Genomic DNA, 22842 nt, shown 5'->3' with positions numbered 1-22842 from the left:
TATTCTATTTGCTTTTTACCCAAAGCAAAAAAGTCTAACCTAGACAATCCCATAATGAAGGCATAGCCAATGGCAGCAAAGATTCGATAACAAAACATTAAAAAACAAAACATTAAAAAAAAACCATTCCAAAATAAAGTATATGTTTAAAAATATAACACAAATGGCTCTTAAATTATCAACAGCTTTGAATTATCTTTATGGCTGCTGCATGATTGAGAGAAATTTTACAGACCCAAACATTTGTTCTTATGTTTATTCCGGATATATGTAGCACCAAGTACAATTTCTGAATAGCATAGTTCCAAACCTTCTATTTAGAGTTGGAATTAGCTGAACTTGTCACCCCTATTGATCAGAAAGGACATTAATAACCTAGAAAATATCCAGAAGTGGCCTAACAAGATGGGGTTAGGGTCTCAAATTACAGCCTAATGAAGACAATCAGAAAAAATTATGGATGTTTAGCCTGGAGAACAGAAGACATACAGAAACTTGGTATCTGTCTCTTAAGTATTTGAAGGGCTTCCATGTACAAGAGGAATTAGATTCATTCTGTTTGTCCCTAGAAAGCAGAACTAGGAGTAAAACTTATAAACTTAAGAGCAGTAAATTTAGGTTCGAAAGAAAGGATAAATTCTTAACAATTTAGAGCTATCCAAAAAGTTTCCTGGACTTCCACAAAAAAATGCAGGAATCTTTCCTCATTGCAGATCTTCAGGCAAAGACTAGATGATCATTTACAAGGTATGGTCTTAAAGGATTTCTTTTCAGGTATGAGCTGAACTCTGAAGCCAATAAGGTCCCTAATAATTCTGAAATTCCGCAATTCTAATTTTTTGAAATAGGCCAGATAATTGTCACATCATCCATTTACTTTCTTTTTCTTTTTTTGTGTGAGGCAATTGGGGTTAAGTGACTCACCCAGGGTCACACAGCTAGTGTCAAGTGTCTGAGGTCACATTTGAACTCAGGTCCTCCTGAATCCAGGGCCAGTGCTCTATCCACTACACCACCTAGCTGCCCCTTATCCCTTTACTTTCATGAAGACTTTGTATTCCTGAAATTTTTATAAATTTCAAATCTAAGATGTTCTTTATAACCAAAAATAATAATATTGATTCAGGAGGGTTGTTAGTGCTATAGAACTTAAAAGAGCATGTTCTAATAATGGATTTGTAATTGATTCATTCAGACTTTCTTACCTAATGTTGACCTAGCCTCCAAGGGCATGTATTTAAAAGATAACTTTCTAAGTAGAGAAGTGCAATCTGGTCATCAGATGGAGAAAAAAAAATGAAGCTAACTAATGTAAGTGAAGATTAAGCCTATGACACTTACTTCATAAATACCAACTGAACTAATTAGTCCATATAGGGAACTAGCTCCTTTTAAGCTAAGTGAACATATAAAAACCCAAACTGATAAATTGGATAAATTAAGAGGCCATTATGTGTCTTACCCCCCCCCCAAAAAAGGGGGCAGGGGGCATTTTTTTTCTTTGACAAAAGACTTATTCATGATAGTACTCTAAATTTCCCTAGTATAACTGAGGGGAAGCTAGGTGGCACCGCGGATAGAGCACTGGGTAAAGTAGTATGACCGTGGGCAAGTCACTTAATTCTAAGTGCCTTAAACATCCGGAGCCATCTCCAGTCATCCTCCTGTATATCTTGCCACTGGACTCAGATGGCTCTGGAGGAAAGATGATTTTGCACAGCTCTCCCTCACTTTAATTCAATTCACTGAAAGTCATGACATCACCCTGATGTCATGGTCCTCTTCCAGAATGAAGGACAAACAACAACAGTATAACTGAAATTAGATTCAATTATTTTTAAATGGTCTATATCTGTCTTTCAGGAAAACACAGTATGTGTGGGCTTCCTTTTTTGCTTTAAAAACAAAAATCCTTAATAATTCAAATACAGCATGTTTTTAACTTAGGAAATTAATAGCATTTCTTCAAGTCAAGGTAATAGGCATTTATTAAACACTTACTAAGTGCCTGTGCTGATCACAGGGATAAAAAGACAAGTGATCAAGACAGGATAACCCCTGCCTTCAACAAGCTTACATACTGAGATAAAACAACACATAAGGGGCGCTAGGTGGAGCAGTGGATAGAGCACCAGCCCTGGATTCAGGAGTACCTGAGTTCAAATCCGGCCTCAGACACTTGACACTTACTGGCTGTGTGACCCAGGACAAGTCACTTAACTCCCATTGCCCCGTAAAAACAAAAAAATTATATGTAGTCATTAAAAAATAGGAATTATATGGCTGTATTTTACCTTGAAAACAAGGGGCCTGTGATAGCATTAAGAAGTGTTCTATAGGGGCAGCTAGGTGGCGCAGTGGATAAGGCACCAGCCCTGGATTCAGGAGGACCTGAGTTCAAATCTGACCTCAGACCCTTGACACTTACTAGCTGTGTGACCCTGGGCAAGTCACTTAACCCCAATTGCCTCACCAAAACAAAACAGAGAGAGAAAAGTGTTCTATGTGTAGGGTGGTTTCTTTTTTTTTTTAAATTGAGTTGGGCTTTTAGAGTATAACAGCAAACAATTTTATTTCATTGTAATACATTGAAATACTTCATTCTAATAATTATACTTTAAAGAAAAGTTCAGCTTTCATTATTTTAAGAGCTATGCAGAGAAGGCCTCTAGCCTAGTGGCTTGTGGAGGTGAGATAGGAAATTAGCCTACTAGACTGGTGACTTCACTGGTGTCAAACTCATTTAGAAATGGGGGCCATTAGATGATACATAAGGATCACAGTTGGATTAACTCAGAAAACCACATATTAACATTATTTGTGTTCTACTGTATTTTTGTTTATTTTGTCTAATGTTTCCCCAGTTACATTTTAATCTATTTCAGTGACACTCAGTCGTGTGGTAGGGGATGCAATGTGGACTTTGGAGTGCATGTTTTATACCTCTGACATTAAGAACTCCAGGAAAAGGAAATTCCGTATGACAATAAGTGACATACCTTCTTTTTAACTTAAAAAGTTGCCTAGAGAGCACAGAGAAGTGAAGTGCTTGACTTGTCCAAGCCACATGGCCATGATGCATCAGAGACAAGACTGAAACTCAGGTTTTCCTGGCTTCAGAGCCAGTTCTCTATACCCTAGACCAGGTTACCTCTAAACATGGCATTTTTACACTTCTCCAATGAGACAGCTGGAGTTACAGTTCATGTCATACAACACAATTCAATTCAACAATTTAATTCTTCTACTAAAGTAGGGAAGGAGGGCTTGCTTTCTGACCCTATAAAGTACCCACACTAATCAACCTTGACCTATAGCAGTAAAAAATGGAAACAGTGTCTTATTGACCCTGGACAATAAAGACTACCTCCTCCTTCCCTTGGTGGGAATTTTATGGTATTAGTTCAGTCTTTCAGGTGGGACAAAATGCCTATCCTCAACAAAAAAATAATCTCTTTTATTTTCAGTAGGGCATTTCAAATCTGCCCATTATGGGACTGGGTGATGAAAGTGAATGAATCCCCAACAACTTCTCTTCAGACCTATGAAGATACTTTCCCTTTTCTCCTCCTAAAATGTATCTTCACGAAAATGAAAGTGAGAAAAGTCCTGTTCATTTTACTTCTTTCTCATTTCAACCAAAAAGCCTTATTCTGCAGCTAATTTAACTTCATGCCCTGGGGTAACTCACTCCCCATTTTTATCTCAACTATAAAGTAAAGAATTACCATAGCAAACACTTAATGTTTCTTGGTTGATTAATTATGTGGAAGAGATCTTTTGGCTCTCAAGTCTGTTTAGGCATAGCACTACTGGGCTAGATAACCTAGAAAGCCAACCTTTTTACATTTAAGATATGCTTTGAAAAATAATTGTAATTTTATCTTTTGTTGTCCTGCCCCAGTCTTTCCTTACAACAAAGAAGAAAAAAAGGGAAAAGTTCAGCAAATTAATCAACTAATCAAAAACCTCCAACATAATATGCAGCATTCTGTACTCAGAGTTCCCATCTTCTACAAGGTGCCTTCTGGTATCTCTTCTTTAGTACTGATCTCAACTTAGTCATTATATTTGTAAAGTTGCTTACTAACTTCATTTGATGGGCAATAAGACCCCTGGGAATAACAGCATCCTCCTACTAGTTGGGCAATCAATAAACCTTTAGAAAGTGCCTAGAATGTATCAGGAACTGTCCAGAGCACTAAGATTACAAATTAAAAAAAAAAAATAGTTCCTGCCCTCAAGGAATTTGCAATCTAATGGGAAGACAACACACAAAAGGAAGTTGAAAGGGGAAGATAAGGTTAAGAAAGAAAGTACTGGGATGTGAAGGTCCTGATAAGTCTGCAGGTATCATTGTACAGAACGATCACGGTGTATAGATAAGGTCCTCCTTCCTTGCCACTACTAACACCAACTGCCACTGGCAGACTGGTAGGCCTAAGAGTGCTGAGTGATCTTGCCCACCAGATCTGGAAACTATCATCCCAGAATGCAAACCCCAAGATGTGGCCTCACAACTGATTCTGCAAGTGCTGCAAGCCCCATCTCAGGAAGCAAGTACTTGCTACCAAAGTCCTTGGCTCTGTTAAATGGCTCAACATCAGAAGTTAATATGATTTTGTCAGGAAAAGTATATTAAAGATGTATTATCCTTTGCTTCACTGCTATATTGCAAGGATGATGGGACCTTTTCATTCTAGTTAGAGTTAAGACTTCTTAAATTATGTTCTTTACCCTTTTGAATGTGAGCTCCTTGAAAGGAGGCACTTCTTACTTCAGTATTTGTATCCTTATCATCATCTAACACTATATTTTGCACATAGCACATTATAAGGCCTTTTTCATTCATTCACTTATTATTCTTTCCATTTACATCGTTGTAGTCACCACATATGTTGTTTTTCTGTTTACTTCATTCTGTATCAAGTAATACAAGTCTTACCACCTATAATTCATCATATACATCATTTCTTACAGCACAGTAACATTCCAATATCTTCCTTACCACAACTTGTTTAGCCATTCCCTTATAGATAGGCATCTACCTTGTGTCCAGTTTTTTGCTGTCACAAAAAGTGCTGCTATAAAAGTTTATTGTTTATGCGACCTTTCTTTGGTATTATATGGACATATGCCTAGCACCAGATAGAATCCCTAGGACAAAGAGCTACTTTCTTCGAATAATTCCTAATTGATTTCCGAAATGATTAAAACAGTTCACATCTCCAATAGCAGCATTAGTGTACCTGTATAAAATAATTATTCACTTTTTATTTATTTTTTTGTTTTGCGTGTTTTGTTTTGTGTGTGTGTGTGTGTGAGAGAGATTAGTAACATAAGGTAACCTCCTAAAAAGAGAAAGGGTATCTCGTTTTTGTTTGCACTCTCCTACGAGGCCTTAACAAAGTAGGACTTCAATAAATACTTGTAAAATTGAGTGACTCACAATATACCGGATAACCCATTAAAAAAAATCTCTCTCCACTTCCATTCCCCCCACAATCTCACTCAATCTCAATCTCTCTGTCTCTCTGCTCTCTCTCATCTTTCAGAGTGAGCATCCATCCTGGGGAAAGAACAGAGGCCCACCACTCAAACTTCTGGGCGGCCCCGCAGCAAAGCGCTCAGGACTCGGGCCCCGGCACGCTACACTCCCCACCCTCAGGCGAGCAGCTGCGGCGCCTTAGGCTCGCCGGCCTCCCCAGCCCCCTCCCCACCCCCCGGGGCTCCCGGAACAGCCGGAGAGCTGCGGTGGCCGGCCTCGGGCATTAGGAGGAGCAGTGAGATGACTTCGCTTTCTTTCCCCTTCTCTCCCTCCCACTCCTCCCTCGCTGGCTCTCCGCTCGGCTCTAGAGCGGCTGCGACACACTAGCACACACAAGCACACACACACACAAGCACACACACGCACACTCACGCGCACACACACACCGCGGTGTGTCAAAGCCCACGTGTTTCCAGCCCGAGAGAGCGAGCGAGCCAGCGAGAGGCCGGGCAGACGCACGCACCGAGCCGGTGGAGGAGGTGGAGGAGGTGGTGATGATGGTGGCGGCGGTGGGGGGGTCCCCGGCTCGCAGAAGAGAAACCTCCGGGCCCCAGGCGCTGGAGGCTCCCGGGCCCAGCCCTCCCCGGGCGGCGGAGAAGGCGGAGGCGGAGGCGGCCCGGTGACAGCGGCCAGAGGCTCCCGGCGCGGGACCCGCGGCTTCCTGCAGCTGCAGCGACGCCCGAGCCCAGAGAGCCCCCCACGCATCCCCGCGGAGGAAGAGGAGGTGGACGAGAAGGAGGAGGAGAGAGAGAGAGAGAAAGAGGAGGAGGAGGACGAGCGGGGAGACGCAGGCTGCCCTGGCCGGCCCCAGCCCCGCGCCGGGGCTGGCTTGTTTTTGTTTGCGCCCCACATTTCCTCTGCGTGGTGGCGGCGGAGCCTCGTGCGCGCGGTTATTTATTTATTTCCGGGCCCCAGAGCTCTTATAATGGAGAAGCTGTCAGCAGAAATTGCTGCTGCTGCTGCTGCTGCTGCTGCTAGTGGGGGTGCTGCCGCCGCCGCTGTCCCTCCTCTTTTTTTTCCCGGCAGATCATTGTTGTGTGGGAGGGCAGCCGGGATGGACTTGATCTTTTGGATTTCTTGCTAGAACAACACCAGGCGGCCCAGAGCTGGGAGCAGCAGAGGAGAGCTGCCTCTCGGCACTGCCTCATCTCCGAACTCAGATCCTCCCCACCCATCCTCTCTCTCTCTCTTCTCCCTCTCTTTCATTCATTTATTTATTATTATTATATATATTTTTGCTCTCCTCGTTTTTCATTCCCTCCTCTTCCCTCACCTTCCTGCAGAGTCTCTTTGCTGCGGCAGATGTGTGTGGGGTCACCACACAGCTGGGACTATGGTGAAATTTCCAGCGCTCACTCACTACTGGCCCCTTATCCGGTTCCTGGTACCTCTGGGCATCACCAATATAGCCATCGACTTCGGGGAGCAGGTAAACTCAAAGCGAGCAGCGCGGCCCCTTCTCCCTTATTCCCCTTAGATAAATGCAACCTTCAGCTCGAGCACACTAGTAGGATGATCTACCTTAGATACTGTTTTTTGAGCTGTCCTTTGACATCCATACGAGCTCCAAGGCTCGCAGGTTCAGGTAGTGCACCCCACCTTCCCTATTCCCCTTCCTCAGAAATTGGACGGTCCCTGGTGGCACACCTGTTTTGAATTTGGTCCTCTTTAGCAGCCTCTGCCCTTGGGGGGTTATTTCTTAGATTCGGAGATCCAGATCAGGTTTGCCTATAGTAAGTGGAGAAACTGAAAAGAGATATTTACAAAGAGAAAACTATGGAAGACTCAATATAATACACAGGTGTATATATATATACTGATCGGATAGTTACCCTGAAAATTTTCATTTCTAAGTAGCTTGACATTTGTTGGAGCAAAGAGGTTTCCCCTGCTTTGTGTCTCTCGAACCTAGATGTTATTGGTTGATTTTGCTACCTACTTATGAAGGGTGATCTTGTTTACTGTCCTTTTAAAACATGCTTGTTATTCATTAGATTTTTTCAGTTCTCGTTTGAATGTCGAACACTTCACATATAAAGGGAAAGGTTTTCAGTGCACAGGAAGATTATGTAATTTGTGGTTATATAACCCACTGATCTGTATCTTAATTAAAAACTAGTTTCAAAGGCTAATACTACTGGATTTCTATTTATCTAAGGGTGATGTGATAGGGAGAGCTTTCTGTTGTAATTTTGTAAGTTAATATTCCAAGTGGAACTGATATTTTTAAAGTGGAAAGGATTACTTATGGTCAAAATGGGTACTGTTAAGTTTACCTTTGGTTACTTTTTGCTTCTCTGAAGAGGTGGAATGGAGAATACCTATCGTTGTTTTTTGACCCCCCCCCCCCCAATAATTTGGGTGTGTTGGGTTTTTTTTACCCAGTTCTCTTTCTCCATGTGGCGTCATTGCAAATGTAGTGCTGCAGCCTCCTCAACAGCCAGTGGATGGGTACCTGCACCGGTTAGAACCCCTGACAGGGAACCAACTTATTCTGCTGATTCTAACACTAGATAGAATTTGTGATGCGATGTGGTGAGGGGCCTTTTGATAATTAAAATGCCATTTCAAAGAATTATTTTTATACGTCAGAACTTTACTACAAATAGGATCATAGTCGTTGTCAAAATAGGTTTGTTAAAGAATACTTATTTTAGCAAGGCCCCTAAGAAGAGTGATGCACTTTGTGTTAAAAAGTATACGAGTTTTCAGAATACTTATGGTGAAACCCAAGGCTCTAGTGTTAACCTTCAAAGGATAACAACCTGATTGGATTAGCTCTCCTGTTTTCACAATACTTTTGATTCATTGCATCTGCATAAAGCTGTAGACTTTCTATGATGCAGCCCAACGGAGAATTTGTTTCAGTTTTCTCCTTGGAGGGCATTTACATTTAAAACATCAGATGTTCTTCGAACCAACCTGCCTTAGTATTTAAAGGAGTTTATAGGTGGAAAATTTTGAATTCGTTTTTTAAGTTCATTGTAATTATGCACTTCTTCCATCATCTCCTTACTTTTGTGTGATAGTGGGGCATAGGGAATAGTTATTTTGATTGGAAAATCACATTTTCTCTTCTTTCCAGGTTCCCCCATCTTCTGGTTCATTCTCATAAAGTATTTATTGGCTTCTTTGATAATCAAGTGGCACCTTTGGATATTTCCTATGTTTTTGCCAGTTATTAGGCCCTAAATTTCCAATATGATAACCATGGCAGCATTGTGGCTTGTCTATTCACCTGGAATTTTGATTCTCTTAAGACTTCTGGCAATCTTCTGAATTTTTTTTAACATGCCAAAAGTCAAACCACATTTTTTAAAATATTTTTTTTAAATGTATTCCTTGTGCTATAGTTTCTCTAGGAGCACTAATTGATGAAAAAGAAAAGGCAGTATATTAGAATAAAATGAGTTGAAGCATGCTACCGTGTTGCCTTATTACTGCCTTAACCTAATAAAAGGCTGTTCTAACATGTGAGAAGTGATCTTCAGAAGACAAAAGGACTAAAAAAGATCAACATAGGCCAGATATGAGGCAATTGTGTAGGTGTCTTATCTGAGTAAGAATGATAATAAAGATTCGTTTATTAAAATTCTAGCAACCTGAAGACAGACCTGTACTTGGGTAAAGTACTGTGGTATTAAAGAGGACCTCTAGAAGAACAGAGGCAACTGCTGTCATCAAATGTTGGTTTGGGATGATTGCAACTTAAACTCTGGTGTGCTCATGAAGAGAATTACCTAGTTCTGGTGATACTGTTATCACAGAAGTGGGAATGCAGGCAGGAGAGGAAAATCATGAGGTTGCCAAAGCCTTGGTTTGCCTTCTGGTGTCAGTTGATAATTATTTTGCAAAATGGGCAATGGAGGAGCCGGGAAAACAGGACAACTGAAGAGTAAACTTGTCATATAGATAACAAGGAGAGCATTTTACAGTTACTTAAAGCATTCTAAGACAGACTGAAATCAGGGCCACCATAATCTTCAGTATCTGCCCCCAGCTTTCAGAGAGGTAATTGGAACTATTCCTAACAACCTATTTTTATCAGACACCTGCAAATGCACGGCTATGTTTATCATCCAGTTCTAAGCTGATTGACGAAGATAAGTCTTAACCACCCTTAACTCAGAACAGGTTGATGTATTGTTGGGGAATGGGTGTGGGAGGAATCATATAAGTGGAATGATGCATATTTCAAATTAATTAATTCATGTTCAAAGTGGGATGTACAATAATAATGACCTCTAGTCAACATTTCATCTTGATCCTGCGTTTTGACCACAAATGCTTTAATACTGATCAGGAAATGCAAAATCATAACCGACAATAAAATATTTTATTGGCTTATTTAAACCCATGACTTACTTATAACAAATAGCCTACTTAAAATATTCTTTTTAATGTATTTTCAGAAGACTTTGAAAAAATATATAACCAATAACTTTTTGGTTGTTTCAAGTTACATATGAGTAGGACTTTAAAAAGATAAATCAAACTATATGATATATATAATATCAAATTATATTTAACAATATAAATCAAATTGTATGTTGAGATCAGGGTAAGCTGTATTCATGTGACTTTGTAAAGGAACTATATATTAATTATTCTGTTAATGGGATAACTGGGTCAAGAAGAAGCAGCCTAATCACAGATATGCATGCTATTTCTTAATGTCATGTAAACATTGACAATGGGGGAAATATACATCCTTAAATTAATGCTTATGGAAATAACAATAGCATAATTAAAGAAAAAAAAGAAAAACATCATGGGCCTAGTATAGAACCCTAAACTTTAACATTTCCTCTTTTCATATCGTGAGCACAATACAATATTAATTTAAAAAACTGTTACTGTTACTAAAATTTTAAACACTTTCCTCCCAAAATGTTTGTGAAATAAGATGATCATCTGAATTAAAAATATTTAAGTGTGCTAGCTAGTGGTTAGAGAATGAGATTGGATATATCGTTTAGTTCAAACATTGTTTTCAGATGTGCCTGACTCTTTGTGACCCCATTTGGGGTTTCCTTAGCAAAAATACTAAGTGGTTTGCCATTTCCTTCTCCAGCTCATTTTATAAAGAAGTTGAGGGTTAAGTGACTTGCCCAGGGTAACACAGCTAGTAAATCACTAAGGCCAGATTTGAAGTTAAGATGGGTCTTCCTAACTCCAAGCCTAGTGCTCTATTGAGTGTGCCACCTAGGTACACAGTTCAAACATTATTAAGTACCAAATATGGACCAGGACTATGCTAGGTCTAGGTCATGAACAGATGAATAAGGAGGGGTCCCAGACCCTCAAGGAACTTAAAGTCTAGCAGAGGGAACAATCATATAAAGTAGAATATGTGTATAGGAGAAAGACCAAATGGTTATAAATGATCTGAGGATGAAAAAATACTTCCCATTAGGAGCATCACTGTAACCTAATAACATTTTTGTCATCTCTTAGTTGCTCAGCACCTCTTATAGCAAATACAGAAATCATTTAGGAAGCAGAATTGGTGTTTTTGCCCCCATTTCCTAACTTGAGTTAGGCATCATGAAGCTGTGATTATCTCCAATTATATATATATATATATACATATATATATATATACATATATATATATGCATATATACACACATATACATATTTTTGTACATAGTTTTTTTTTTTTCATGTTGTCTCGATTATTAGTCTAAATTCCTTGAAAGGAGGTACTGTCTTTTGCCTTTCTTCATCACGTCCCAGTGTATTGCACTATGCCTGGTACATAGTAAGCACCTACTATGACTGATTATCACCTGGCCAAGATCCCTTAGAAATCTAGAGATGTGGCTGAGGCTTCTTGATTCCCAGTCCACTTCTAAATCTAAGAGCCTTTGCTGTTTGAATTCAGAGGATTCAACAGATTCAGGAGAGTCCTGGGAAGGCTTCTGTAAGACAGAAATGTTAGTGGGAAAAGAGCCCATGAAAGGAGAGCTATTCTTTTACTCTGAATTATCCTTATAATTGCATCTTTTTTTGTTTTATTTTAAAACTTGGTAGACACAGGCTTTGATTAGAGTAAGAATAAAAGTAAAACAGGTAAGTGGTAGAAAATGAACATCTCATAATGAAATAATTTCAAAATCATGTGAATTCATAAGTTGAACATAGCTAATAATAGCCACCACTCATATAGCATTTTAAGGTTTGCAAGGCATTTTGCATATATCTTCTCATTTGATCCTTACAACAACCCTAGTGATAGTTGCTAAATGAGGCCAGGTGAAGTTATGTGACTTGACCAGGATCACAAAGTTAGTATGTGTCAGGGGTAGCATTTGAATGCAGTAGGCCACTTAATTGCTTTTTACATAAAAACAATACATGACTAACAACATAATTAGGTGGCACAGTGGATAGAATGCTGGTTCTGGAATCAGAAAGACCAGAATTCTTGTCTAGTCTATGACATAGTAGCCAACTTGTACAAGTTACTTAACTTCTGTTGCCTCAGTTTCCTCAAATGTAAAATTTGGATAATAACACCTATATTCCAGGGTGGTTGTGAGGGTTAAGGAAGTTAATATTTATAAAGCACATAGCATAGTGCCTAGCACATAGCAGGCACTACATGAATGGTAGATATTATTGTTGTTGTTACTATGATGCTGAGATGTGACATGTGTTTACATGTGAAATAACTCTTTGAAAAGATCCTTATATGATGTCCTTTGCCCAAGTTTTAGTGCCATTTAAAACCAAGCAGGTGGCAGCTAGGTGGCAGCTAAGTGGCAGAGTGGATAAAGCATGGGCTCTGGATTCAAGAGCACCTGAGTTCAAATTCAGCCTCAGACACTTGACACTTACTAGCTTTGTGACCCTGGGCAAGTCATTTAACCCTCATTGTCCCCCCAAAACAAAACAAATAAAACCAAGAAAAGTTTCAAAGGAGGCAGTATTATGTACCAGCCTCAAAGTTTACAGAATACAGCTGTTAGAGGCACATGACCTAGGTTAGGTCACTTAATCTCTCCAAGTTGTCCTTTCCTCATCTGTAAGACAAGGGAAAAGGGAATAACAATATTTTTACTATTCAGGTTATAGGGTTATTTTGTAGAGCAAATTAGAAAAAACTATAGAACATTATTATGATGCAAATGCCTATCACAGTTTTAAAGTGAACAAAATAGATAAATGAATAATTTAAAAGACAACTGCAGAACAAGCAGTTTCTAAGCTTTTTCTATGATGACTGCAAGGAATAGGATGTGGGCCTCTGATTTCATTGGTAAAGGGTACTCTTAGATAAGGAAACTCCCTTTACCCAAGCAAGTTGCACCTACTTTGCAGTTGATAAACTTAATGAGTTGCCCGGAGCCAAGGAGTTATGTAGCTTGTATAGGGTCTCAGAGCCAGTTTGCATCCAGGATGGGAAAAGAAACCAGATCTTTCTGGCTCCAGGGCCATCTTTTTTTTCCCCATTGTCATGTTGCCTCTAAAGAACTTTTAAGGGTACAAGGGAAAAATGAAAATATTTTCAATTTTGGCAGAAATCTGTCCTGTGTAACTCAAGTCAAGGATAAATTGACAGATGTATTATTATCGGCTGTCTTTCAGAATATGTTAATATTTCCATTGTTTTAAATAATTCTCAATGATTCCTTGAATTTGGGCAGGGCTGATTTGGCAATTTAAAAATTAGTATCTTTAGGGGCAGCTAGGTGGTGCAGTGGATAGAGCACCGGCCCTGGAATCAGGAGTACCAGAGTTCAAATCTGGCCTCAGACACTTAACACTTACTAGCTGTGTGACCTTGGGCAAGTCACTTAACCCCAATTGCCTCACTAAAAAATTAAAAAATTAAAAAAAAAATTAGTATCTTTATCAGTATGTGGGTGGCTTGTGCATTTGCACTATGATACATATAGACATATATGGTCCATAAGGACTCTAATGTTGTCTCTCTTATAATCTTTAAAATCAAGGCTCTTAACCAGGGTTCAAATCCTGCCTTTGGCTTTACTACTTCTGTGACTTTGGACAGTCCATTTCATCTCTCTGGACGTCAAGTTGTCTTCTTTCTAAAATGAAAGGGTTGGACGAGATGGGCTCTGAGGTCCCTTTTAATTCCAGATCCATGATCCTATATGAGATTTGGATAATAGGACCTCCAGAGAAAATCTAAAGGATTATGTAGACAGAGGGGAAAAATACTAAAAAGTAGCTATTAACAAATGTCTTAAAGGATATGAAAGGTTATGTACTAAAAGAGGCTCATTTTGCTCCCACCTTATGGAAGACAGAATAAAAAAGGAGGAGAGATTGATGTTCTTGATACTACCCAGCATCAGTGGATGAAGTCTCTCAGGAAAGCTGTGAGTCCCTGGAGGGGAGGGGCTGATTTTTGCCTGCCTTTGTGCCCTCATACCATAACAGAGTATCTGGTACCTGGTAGATGCTCAATGTCAGCCTGTTGAGTTGGAGAATGTTAAGCACTGAAATGGAGCTCTATAAGATGTCATCTCCCACCCAGGGTTCCTACAGTTCCCTTCTTTAGTTATGGCAGGTCTATGGAGCAGGTTACAACATACCTTGTGATGCATGACTCAATGATTCTATAGTCCAGTGATTTCCCCCCCCCCAGTTAAAATCATTCCTTCCACTCTGTAAAAACTTGTATTACTAAAAAGTTTTTGGCTATTCCCCAAACTTCATCGGTCAGAGAGGAATGCAATGCCAGAACGTCTTTGATAACCAATTATAACTATAGTTAAAATTGAGGAATAGAAGGAAGACAGATGGCAGCTGGTTCTTCTAGTCCTCACCTGGACAGTGCCATCCTGTTATTCTAAACATCACTCACTGGTCAGGCATGTCCTGTGCTCAATGACCACTTTTTTGGGGGGAGGGGGGTGGGGGCAGGGCAATGGGGGTTAAGTGACTTGTCCAGGGTCACACAGCTAGCAAGTGTCAAGTGTCTGAGGCCCAATTTGAACTCAGGTCCTCCTGAATCCAAGGCCAGTGCTTTATTCACTGCGCCACCTAGCGGCCCCCCATGACCACTTTTTACCAGTGAATAGTTTTACTTCTCTCCAGCCTTAACAACTCCAAAAATAACAGTTCAGTTACCATTTCTCCACCACGTTTTTCAACAATGCTTTGTGTGCATGTTTGTGTGTGATGGTGTGTCTATCTGTAGACAGACCTATTTTACTTCCCCTGGATTCTACAGAGAGATTGCAAGGGCTGTGGTATTGCAAACCCAGAATAATGAGAAAGCTGGCTCTTCCTTTCTCAGTGCCTGGGCTCCAAAGTAAAGAATAAAGAGGAATAGCAGGTATTCCATTCACAGGAAAAAAAAAAAAAGAATTAGCACCCTGCTTTAGTTCCCCATTCATGAAAACTGGTGAAAAGAAATGAGGTCATGCTTTCCTTGAGGCCCATATTTTAACAAGTACGTTTGAAACAGTGTTAATCAGATAAAAACTAAGTTTAATATTGGTCTTTTCATTTCACAGTAGATTGACTTGTGAGTGTATAGATAACTGCAGTAATCAACATATAGTTATACCTGGTAAGAATGACTTTTTTACATTTTATTTTTTTAAATTTTATCTATCTGTTTATATTATTATTATTATTATTTTTATGGAGCAGTGAGGGTTAAGTGACTTGCCCAGGGTCACACAGCTAGTAAGTGTCAGGTGTCCAAGGCTGGATTTGAACTTGGGCCCTCCTGAATCCAGGACCCATGCTTTATCCACTGTGCCACCTAGCTGCCCCCAAGAATGACTTTTAAGTGTTATTTGCTTTTGTTTATGTATAGAAGGTTGTTTGAAGGCTAATTTTAGTATTACTTTTTTCTAAGCATATTTTTCAAGAAAATATTTCAAAACATTTAATTAACATTGAAATATAGGCTCACCAGTGCCTAAATAGTTCTCTGATAATAATTCTAATTCTTAGTGAAACCTATTTTTTTTTCCAGGACAGTATGATCTCATTTTATGGCACTGTTCAGATATGGAGGCACGTCTAGTTTTGTGGTTATTCAAAGTTATTTATTTCTTAAGAAATTTCTGTGCTGCCACTTCTCTGATTATTAGGAGGAGATATCCATTCATTTTGGCCTGAAAAATCTTCTACAGAATGTTTAGCAGCATATAAATAGACTGAAAGGGTTAATGTGCCTTATTAATCACCTTTATAACATACCATGGAGTAATTTAGGCTCTGTTGAGATGAAACATCTCGATTAAAAGTGAAAAAATTCAACCAATCATCAGGTATTAATTTAGTACCTGTTTTGTGCCTGACACTATGCTAGGTGTGATGGGGACAAAAAAAAAGTTCTAGTAAGACATCCTTTCTTGTTCATCCATATGAATTTTCATTTTTTATTCTTTTTCTTTCTTTTTTATGCTAGTCATTTCCAGAAATACTTCCTGATTCCCATAGTTGTTCCTTAAAACAAAGTAAAACAAGTTAGTAGCAACTACTTATATCTGCAACATTTGGCATCTCTAATCTGCTGAGAAAAGGGAGGATGCTTTTAATTTTTTAAGTGAACCCTTTTAAGCACCAAAAATTTAATTCATTTTAATAATTCATGGAAATCTTCAAAGGATTATAGAATTAGAGCTGAAAGTGACCTTAGAAACCCTAGATTTCACCTCAAATCCATTTTTCCAGCTGAGGAAACAAGCACAGAAAGGTTAAATGACTTTTCCAGAATCATACTTCTAGTAAGTGTCTGTCTGAGGTAGGATTTGAATTTAGGTGCTCTTGACTCCACTTCTAGAAATTGCTCCACCAAGCCATACTGCCTCTTCCTAGGTTATATTGTATACTTTCCTGCAAGTTGAAATAGTATATATTTATATTTTTATCTACACAGATAGAAATATATAGATATAGAACACAATTTAAACCTTTTCTCATGACCTTGGGTCACCATTATGAACATATTATGCTATCATACAGCCCAAAGCCTACTGAGGCATATTTTTCTCTGCGCTAGATGGACTGTTGTTATGTTTTGGAGATCTGCCTTTTAATAGCTGTCTCCTCTCTTGATGTTAGAACTGTGTCATTTCTTTTTACTTCCCTCTTTTTCAACTTCCTTCTCATAATCTACTTTGGTCTAAGAAGTGAGATAAACACACTTAGTAGAATTATATCTAAAGTAGGAGTTGATAGTCCTTGTTAGCCTCCCCTATGAGTAACGTAACAGACTTTGTGACATGTAGGGTTTTCAGATCACATTCTAGCTTCTCGAGTTTTCAACTGTGGTTGGTGTATAAGGCACAATCTGTGCTCACAAAAGACCTTAATAGTCTAGTTGTGGAGAAATACGTAAAATAATGAGACAATAAAGTATATGGTAAACTATTTGATTGTGTACTGTGTTTTCTTAATATCTCGTAAAAGTGCTACTGTATATGGGTAGCAAAGATAAGTGTAGAAAGTTTAGGGTCATGGAAAGGAAACAATTAAACGACTGATTAATTTTCTCACTTTTAAAATCTGTGTGTTTTGAAAGCAGGTTAATAGGGGCAGCAAAGCACCAGCCCTGGATTCAGGAGTACCTGAGTTCAAATCCGGCCTCAGACACTTTCCTAGCTGTATGACGATGGGCAAGTCACTTAACCCTCATTGCCCCGCAAAAAAAAAAAAGAAAGAAAAGAATAAAGAAAGCAGGTCAATAGACAGTCTTCATTTTCCCCAATGTTCTTGTCAGTGATGGAAACACGGGCAAGATGAATGGTTTGGTCAGCTCTATAACTAATTATAAACAAAGTGAGAAAGTATATCCCATTAATTTAAGACCACTGATCTGCCAATCTAATATCCAAATAATACTTAGTAGATTAACTTCAAATTATAAATTCAATCATTTTGGATTTGGAGTTAGATGTTGTTTAATCATTTTTTTTCAGTCCTCTTTGGCTCTTCATAACCACTTTTGGCTTTTTTTTGGCAAAGATATTAAAGTGGCATGCCATTTCCTTCTTCAGCTCATTTTACAAGTGAGGAACAGAGGCAGACAGGGGTTAAGTGACTTGCCCAAGGTCACATAGGCCAGGATTTGAACTTGGGAAGCAGATTCTTCCTCACTCCAGGCCCAGCACTCTATCTACTGTGCCACCTAGCTTCCCTAAGAGTTAGATGCTAGAACTCAACTATATTTCCAGAGAAAAGTCATGGTTATATTTTCAGACCCAAAAGGATAGTTCTTCCCTAAATTAGAACAGAAGTAGGTCTTGAGAATGAAATAGCTTTCTGCAATCATAAAACTGGGCATATCTCCATATCTTGTTATAGGAAGGACACAAGTTAGCTAATGACTGGCTGTTTGGCTTCTAAGTTAGCTGAGGCTGCACATTTTATGTTTAAGCTAGTTAGCAGCAAGGTCAAGGTTACTTAGTGGATTTCTATAGCATTTTGTTAGCATTTGTGAGGTAAGGCATTTGACAGCCCTACAGATTTAAACGTTGAAACAGCCTATCCTTTTTTACAGAAAAGTCACAGAAAACCTATTGCCCCAAGAGTCAATGGATGCCTTAACCATTAATTTCCTCACCATCGCTATCATCATCAAAAGCATGTGTTCAGCAATTAATCAATCATACAGTTCTTTGCTAAAGGACTATAGAAACAGATGTCTGGTGAGGGCATCGGTAATGACATCAGTTGGTGAAGGAGCTAGAACTACAATTTAGACTCTTCTACTATGCTCAATTAATTTTAACACATACATTTTAAGTTATGTGTGAAGCATTGTGCTGGCTTTTGGAGATATTTTAAAATTCTCCCTGTCCTCAAAAAGGTTACTTTCTACTCACTGGTGATATGGTACTTGACAAATCCCTTTGGCTTTCTGTGCCCGTTTCCTCCTCTGCAAATCGAAGGGGATGGACCAGCTGGTCTCAAAGCTTCCATCCAGCTCTATAGTGTTCATTTGGAAAGCTGACAGGGAAAAAAGAATTGGTTCTACCAGCAGATCCTGAAACCTTAACTTGCACGAAGATTTCCAAATTTATTTGCCACCACCATCCCCACCTGTCTTAATCACAAGGAGCCTTCATGGTTCTCTGTGATTTCTAATAGGCCTACCAACCACAGTCAGTGATCCTTGTTTAGACATCTCCCTAGCATTGCTGCCACCATAAGGTTTTAGAAGTGGAGTAATAGTGAAGATCAGTCTCTTCAAATCACGAACTGGGGGGAAATGATTCTTCTGTCTAAGCTTTTTTTTCTCCTCACGCATACCACCTTTGCCAGTTTTTCAGAAACACAGTCTGAGGACAGTTGGTGGGTGAGTGGGGTGGCCAAGTTGAAGGAAATGAGCCCTGAATCAGGAGCAATAGAAATCAGCTTTTCTTCCTCCACTGTTGATCATTAACTCGTGTTACCAGCACTTGTTCAATAACCCAGACATGGACAGTGGGTTTTGTAAGGGACTTGGGAAGAAACATTTGGGAGAAGAAAGCTTGGTATTTACTACAAAAGACCAGGTTCATCATCTAACTGGGGTAAATTATTCACCCCCCCCACCCCCCTGTGATTGATTTGTGTGGGTTTTTTTTGTTTGATCCAACGAAAAGTAAAAATATCTACATTAACCCAAAAGTATAAACTTTTCAGAAATTCTGCATAAAATTGAATAAATTTAGCAATAAAAATGCAGAAGAGTACTTGTGGTTTTTGTGTTAGTGCCCCGGGTGAAATAATTTTACAATTGGAAACCTATATGTGAGAGACAAAACATTAGGATGTTCTTTAATCCTGCTTTCAAAGCAAACACCAACCCAATATCTCTTTTTTTTTTTTTGGTGAGGCAATTGGGGTTAAGTGACTTGCCCAGGGTCACACAGCTAGTAAGTGTTAAGTGTCTGAGGCTGAATTTGAACTCAGGACCTCCTGACTCCAGGGCCAGTGCTCTATCCACTGCGCCATCTAGCTGCCCCTCCCCCCCAATATCTCTCTTAAAGGATTGTAATGCAAGGTAAAAAAGGGGAATAGTGGTAGTGTAACTCTAAAGTAGCAGATAATCTCCAATGATGTTTAGTTGGGAGACTTACAGTCCTTAAGACTCAGGGTGCCGTATGTGGCATTGGAGGTTAAAAAGGAAGATGGACATTCTAACTCTATACATAGCCAGTCAGTGGTAATGTCTCAGTAACTGGAAAGACACCTTGATCTGCAATGATAGATAATATTCCCATTCCAACTGATTTCCATAGTTATCATCATTTGGTCCTCTAAAACTTTAGGCTCTTATGTCCAAAAAGTACCTTCATCTAAAGTTCAAAGCCCTTTAAGATAACACTCTTGGGGCAGCTAGGTGGTACAGTGGGTAGAGCACCGGCCCTGGAGTCAGGAGTACCTGAGTTCAAATCCGGCCTCAGACACTTAACACTTGCTAGCTGTGTGACCCTGGGCAAGTCACTTAACCCCAATTGCCTTACTAAAAAAAAAAAAAAAGATAACACTCTTAAATTCTTCTTTGGCATTCCAAAGAAACATGGAACAGGTGGTTTATTCTTCTCCTTTCTTCAGATAGGTTACATCACCTGGGAAAATACCTGTCAAGTTACCCAGCATGGAATGAAATGTACTTCATTCCTTCTCCCACACAGTGTTATGCAGCCATTAGCTGAATTACATCACATAAGGCTGACAGGTTCATCTAGCATTGGAGATGGTCAACCCATACAAATGTTTACCTGCTTAGAGGTTTTCACTGGACCTTCTCATGCATACCAGGATCTTAGCAATGAAATTTTAACACTGGTAACTGAGACTGCAGAATATACCTTTTATTCCTTGATTAGACTCTTTTTCTTTGCCCCCAACCTAGTTTCTTTTTGGTTGAAACTATTTTCTTCAAGAGTCTCTGCTGGTAGACAAAGCTTTGCCAGTTTTTCAGATACAGAGTTAGAAGCATCCATGTAACTGATTTTTCGATAAGGGTCTGTAAGAATCATATACTGGGGCAGCTAGGTGGCAAAGTAAATAGAGCACCGGCCCTGGATTCAGGAGGACCTGAGTTCAAATCTGCCCTCATACCCTGGACAAAGTCACTTAACCCCAGTTGCCTCACCAAAAAGAAAGAAAGAATCATATAGTACTTAAGAAAGAAAGCCCATTCTTCTCCCTTCTGCTACCAAGATATCACCTATTCTTTTGTTTTTGTTCTTTTCAGGGAACTATAGGAGTCTGGATGTGATTTATTTTCTACACAAAATATTTTTTTGTTTTTGTCATACTTGATCTATACTTTGATTATAGCAATTTCTAATTCTAATTCTGACTTTCAATCATGCTCATAACACCAGTGCACTAATAAGTTAAGTGTGTTTGAAACAAATATATGTTCAACTAGTGGAATAGATAATTTTTCTGGATGAGATCGCCATCTCTCCTTAATATCTTTACACTAGTTTTCAGTACTGACAAATTATAGCTTGCCCTTTTTCAACCCCTAAACCATGGTGGGGTGAAATCCTTCTGTAGTTTCATTTTTTAAATTTAATGCATGATTATGCAGAGATCAATGACCTTTTCTATAATTTAATATGTTTAAGCTGTTTGAAAACTTTCATTATTTTCTATGGGCAAGTTTCCACGGACCAGATATTTTCCCTGTATTAGGTGGGAAGCGAAGGGAGGAATTATATTACATTCAGAGAAAATACCTGTTATTACATGTCCTTAGGCATAGAAAGAACTCTGAATGAACTATCTGCCTGTAGTAAAATTTCCCACACTTGTGTACACACACACAAACATGTATGTGTATTTAGTTGGGAGAGGCACAGGTGGTGGTGTTGAAGAGGGAAAGAACCTAGAATGATTCTTCTATGTACCTCCTACCATCATAATCATGTCTGATTCCTGGCTAACTTTGACTCACCTTCATCTCACGTTCATTCAATGATTTAGGGGTATATGGGAAGAAGAAGAAAGAGAAGGGCCAAGGGAAGAGATGAATTTTTTTTTTTTTTGTGAGGCAATTGGGGTTAAGTGACTTGCCCGGGGTCACACAGCTACTAAGTGTTAAGTGTCTGAGGCCAGATTTGAACTCAGGTCCTTCTGACTCCAGGGCCAGTGCTCTATTGGCTATGCTACCTAGCTGCCCTGAAGGGATGAATTTTTAAGAGATTTTCAAGGCTTTAGAAGTGGAGGAGTAAAGTAACTATAGTAAAGTTTTACCTAATACTGAAGTCTTGATCCCCTACACTCCCCATCCTCCAGTGGACACTGAATTTAAGAAGTAAATTTATACCCTAGAGAAAGTCAGAGAAATTCAGTAGATACAGGACTAAGATTTGAGAAACCAGTAGAGCCCAGCCCTGGCTTTGATATTTATTTGGCTTGTGACTTTGAACAAACTACCTTGACTTCTAGTTTCCTCATATGTTGAATAGTCACAATGTTTAGCCCATCTAGTTCATGAGGCTATTTTGAGGACTAAATCAGGTAATTGATGTGAAGCACTATGTAAATAAAAGGTCATATTCAATGCTTTAGATGAAATATAGGTGTCTTACATAGGCTAAACTATGTAGAGCTAGAAGGGACCTCAAAGGCATTTCATATAGTGATTGATACTAAATAAAGGTAAGGAGATGTTATTTATTAATAATCACAAGTAAAACCAAAACAAAAAAATAATTAGAAGTAGTAGGGGCAGCCATGTGGTGCAGTGGATAAAGCACCTGGCCCTGGATTCAGGAGGACCTGAGTTCAAATGCAGCCTCAGACACTTGACACTTACTAGCTGTGTGACCCTGGGCAAGTCATTTAACCCTCATTGCCCTGAAAATAATAATAATATCAATCATCATCATCATCACAAGTAGTAATGCCATCCAGAGTATTGTCTGCTTCTATCCTGGTCAGACATCTCCATCGACCTATGAGCACAAGGGGATCCTTCTATGTACTGAAGCTGGGAAAAGGAAAAGCTCTGGATTGTAGAGGGAAAGCATGTTATTTACAGGAACAGATGCTTGGCAAAGCTCCCTGAATTGAAACCACTCTCCCCCACATTGGGGAAAGAGTTGAGTGTGGGCTTCTCCCGATGCTTTTACTGTGTATTCAGGTACAAGTCTGGATTGATTAAACACCCATTACATTAATTACCTATTTGTGGATTCTCCACAGAAAACAATCACTAACTAATTTGCCCAATTAGATTTTCTGCTGGATTTTGTATCCTCCCTAATAAGTGGGATACTCAGATCACATCAGAGCATCATATCTAATGACCTGAACCATCAAGTCACTTGCGCCTTCCCAGTGATGGGCAG

The 22842-nt window shown here is 39.2% G+C and overlaps 1 protein-coding gene across 1 annotated transcript in view; it reads left to right on the top strand.

The window, feature by feature from the left end:
• The first annotated feature begins 6073 nt into the window (after positions 1-6073).
• Positions 6074-22842, top strand: part of ANKH (ANKH inorganic pyrophosphate transport regulator) — a 188284-nt gene continuing 171515 nt past the window's right edge. The window contains exons 1-2 of the mRNA XM_043984237.1: positions 6074-6272; positions 6832-6977. Coding sequence (XP_043840172.1) covers positions 6882-6977 — 96 coding nt within the window. The 5' untranslated portion in view covers positions 6074-6272; positions 6832-6881. The remainder of the gene's footprint in view (positions 6273-6831; positions 6978-22842) is intronic.

Source organism: Dromiciops gliroides, chromosome 1 (assembly GCF_019393635.1).
Source record: "Dromiciops gliroides isolate mDroGli1 chromosome 1, mDroGli1.pri, whole genome shotgun sequence".
In the NCBI taxonomy this organism is placed as follows: Eukaryota; Metazoa; Chordata; class Mammalia; order Microbiotheria; family Microbiotheriidae; genus Dromiciops; species Dromiciops gliroides.
Note: the sequence above shows the minus strand (reverse complement) of the source record. Positions and strands in the feature narration are given on the sequence as shown.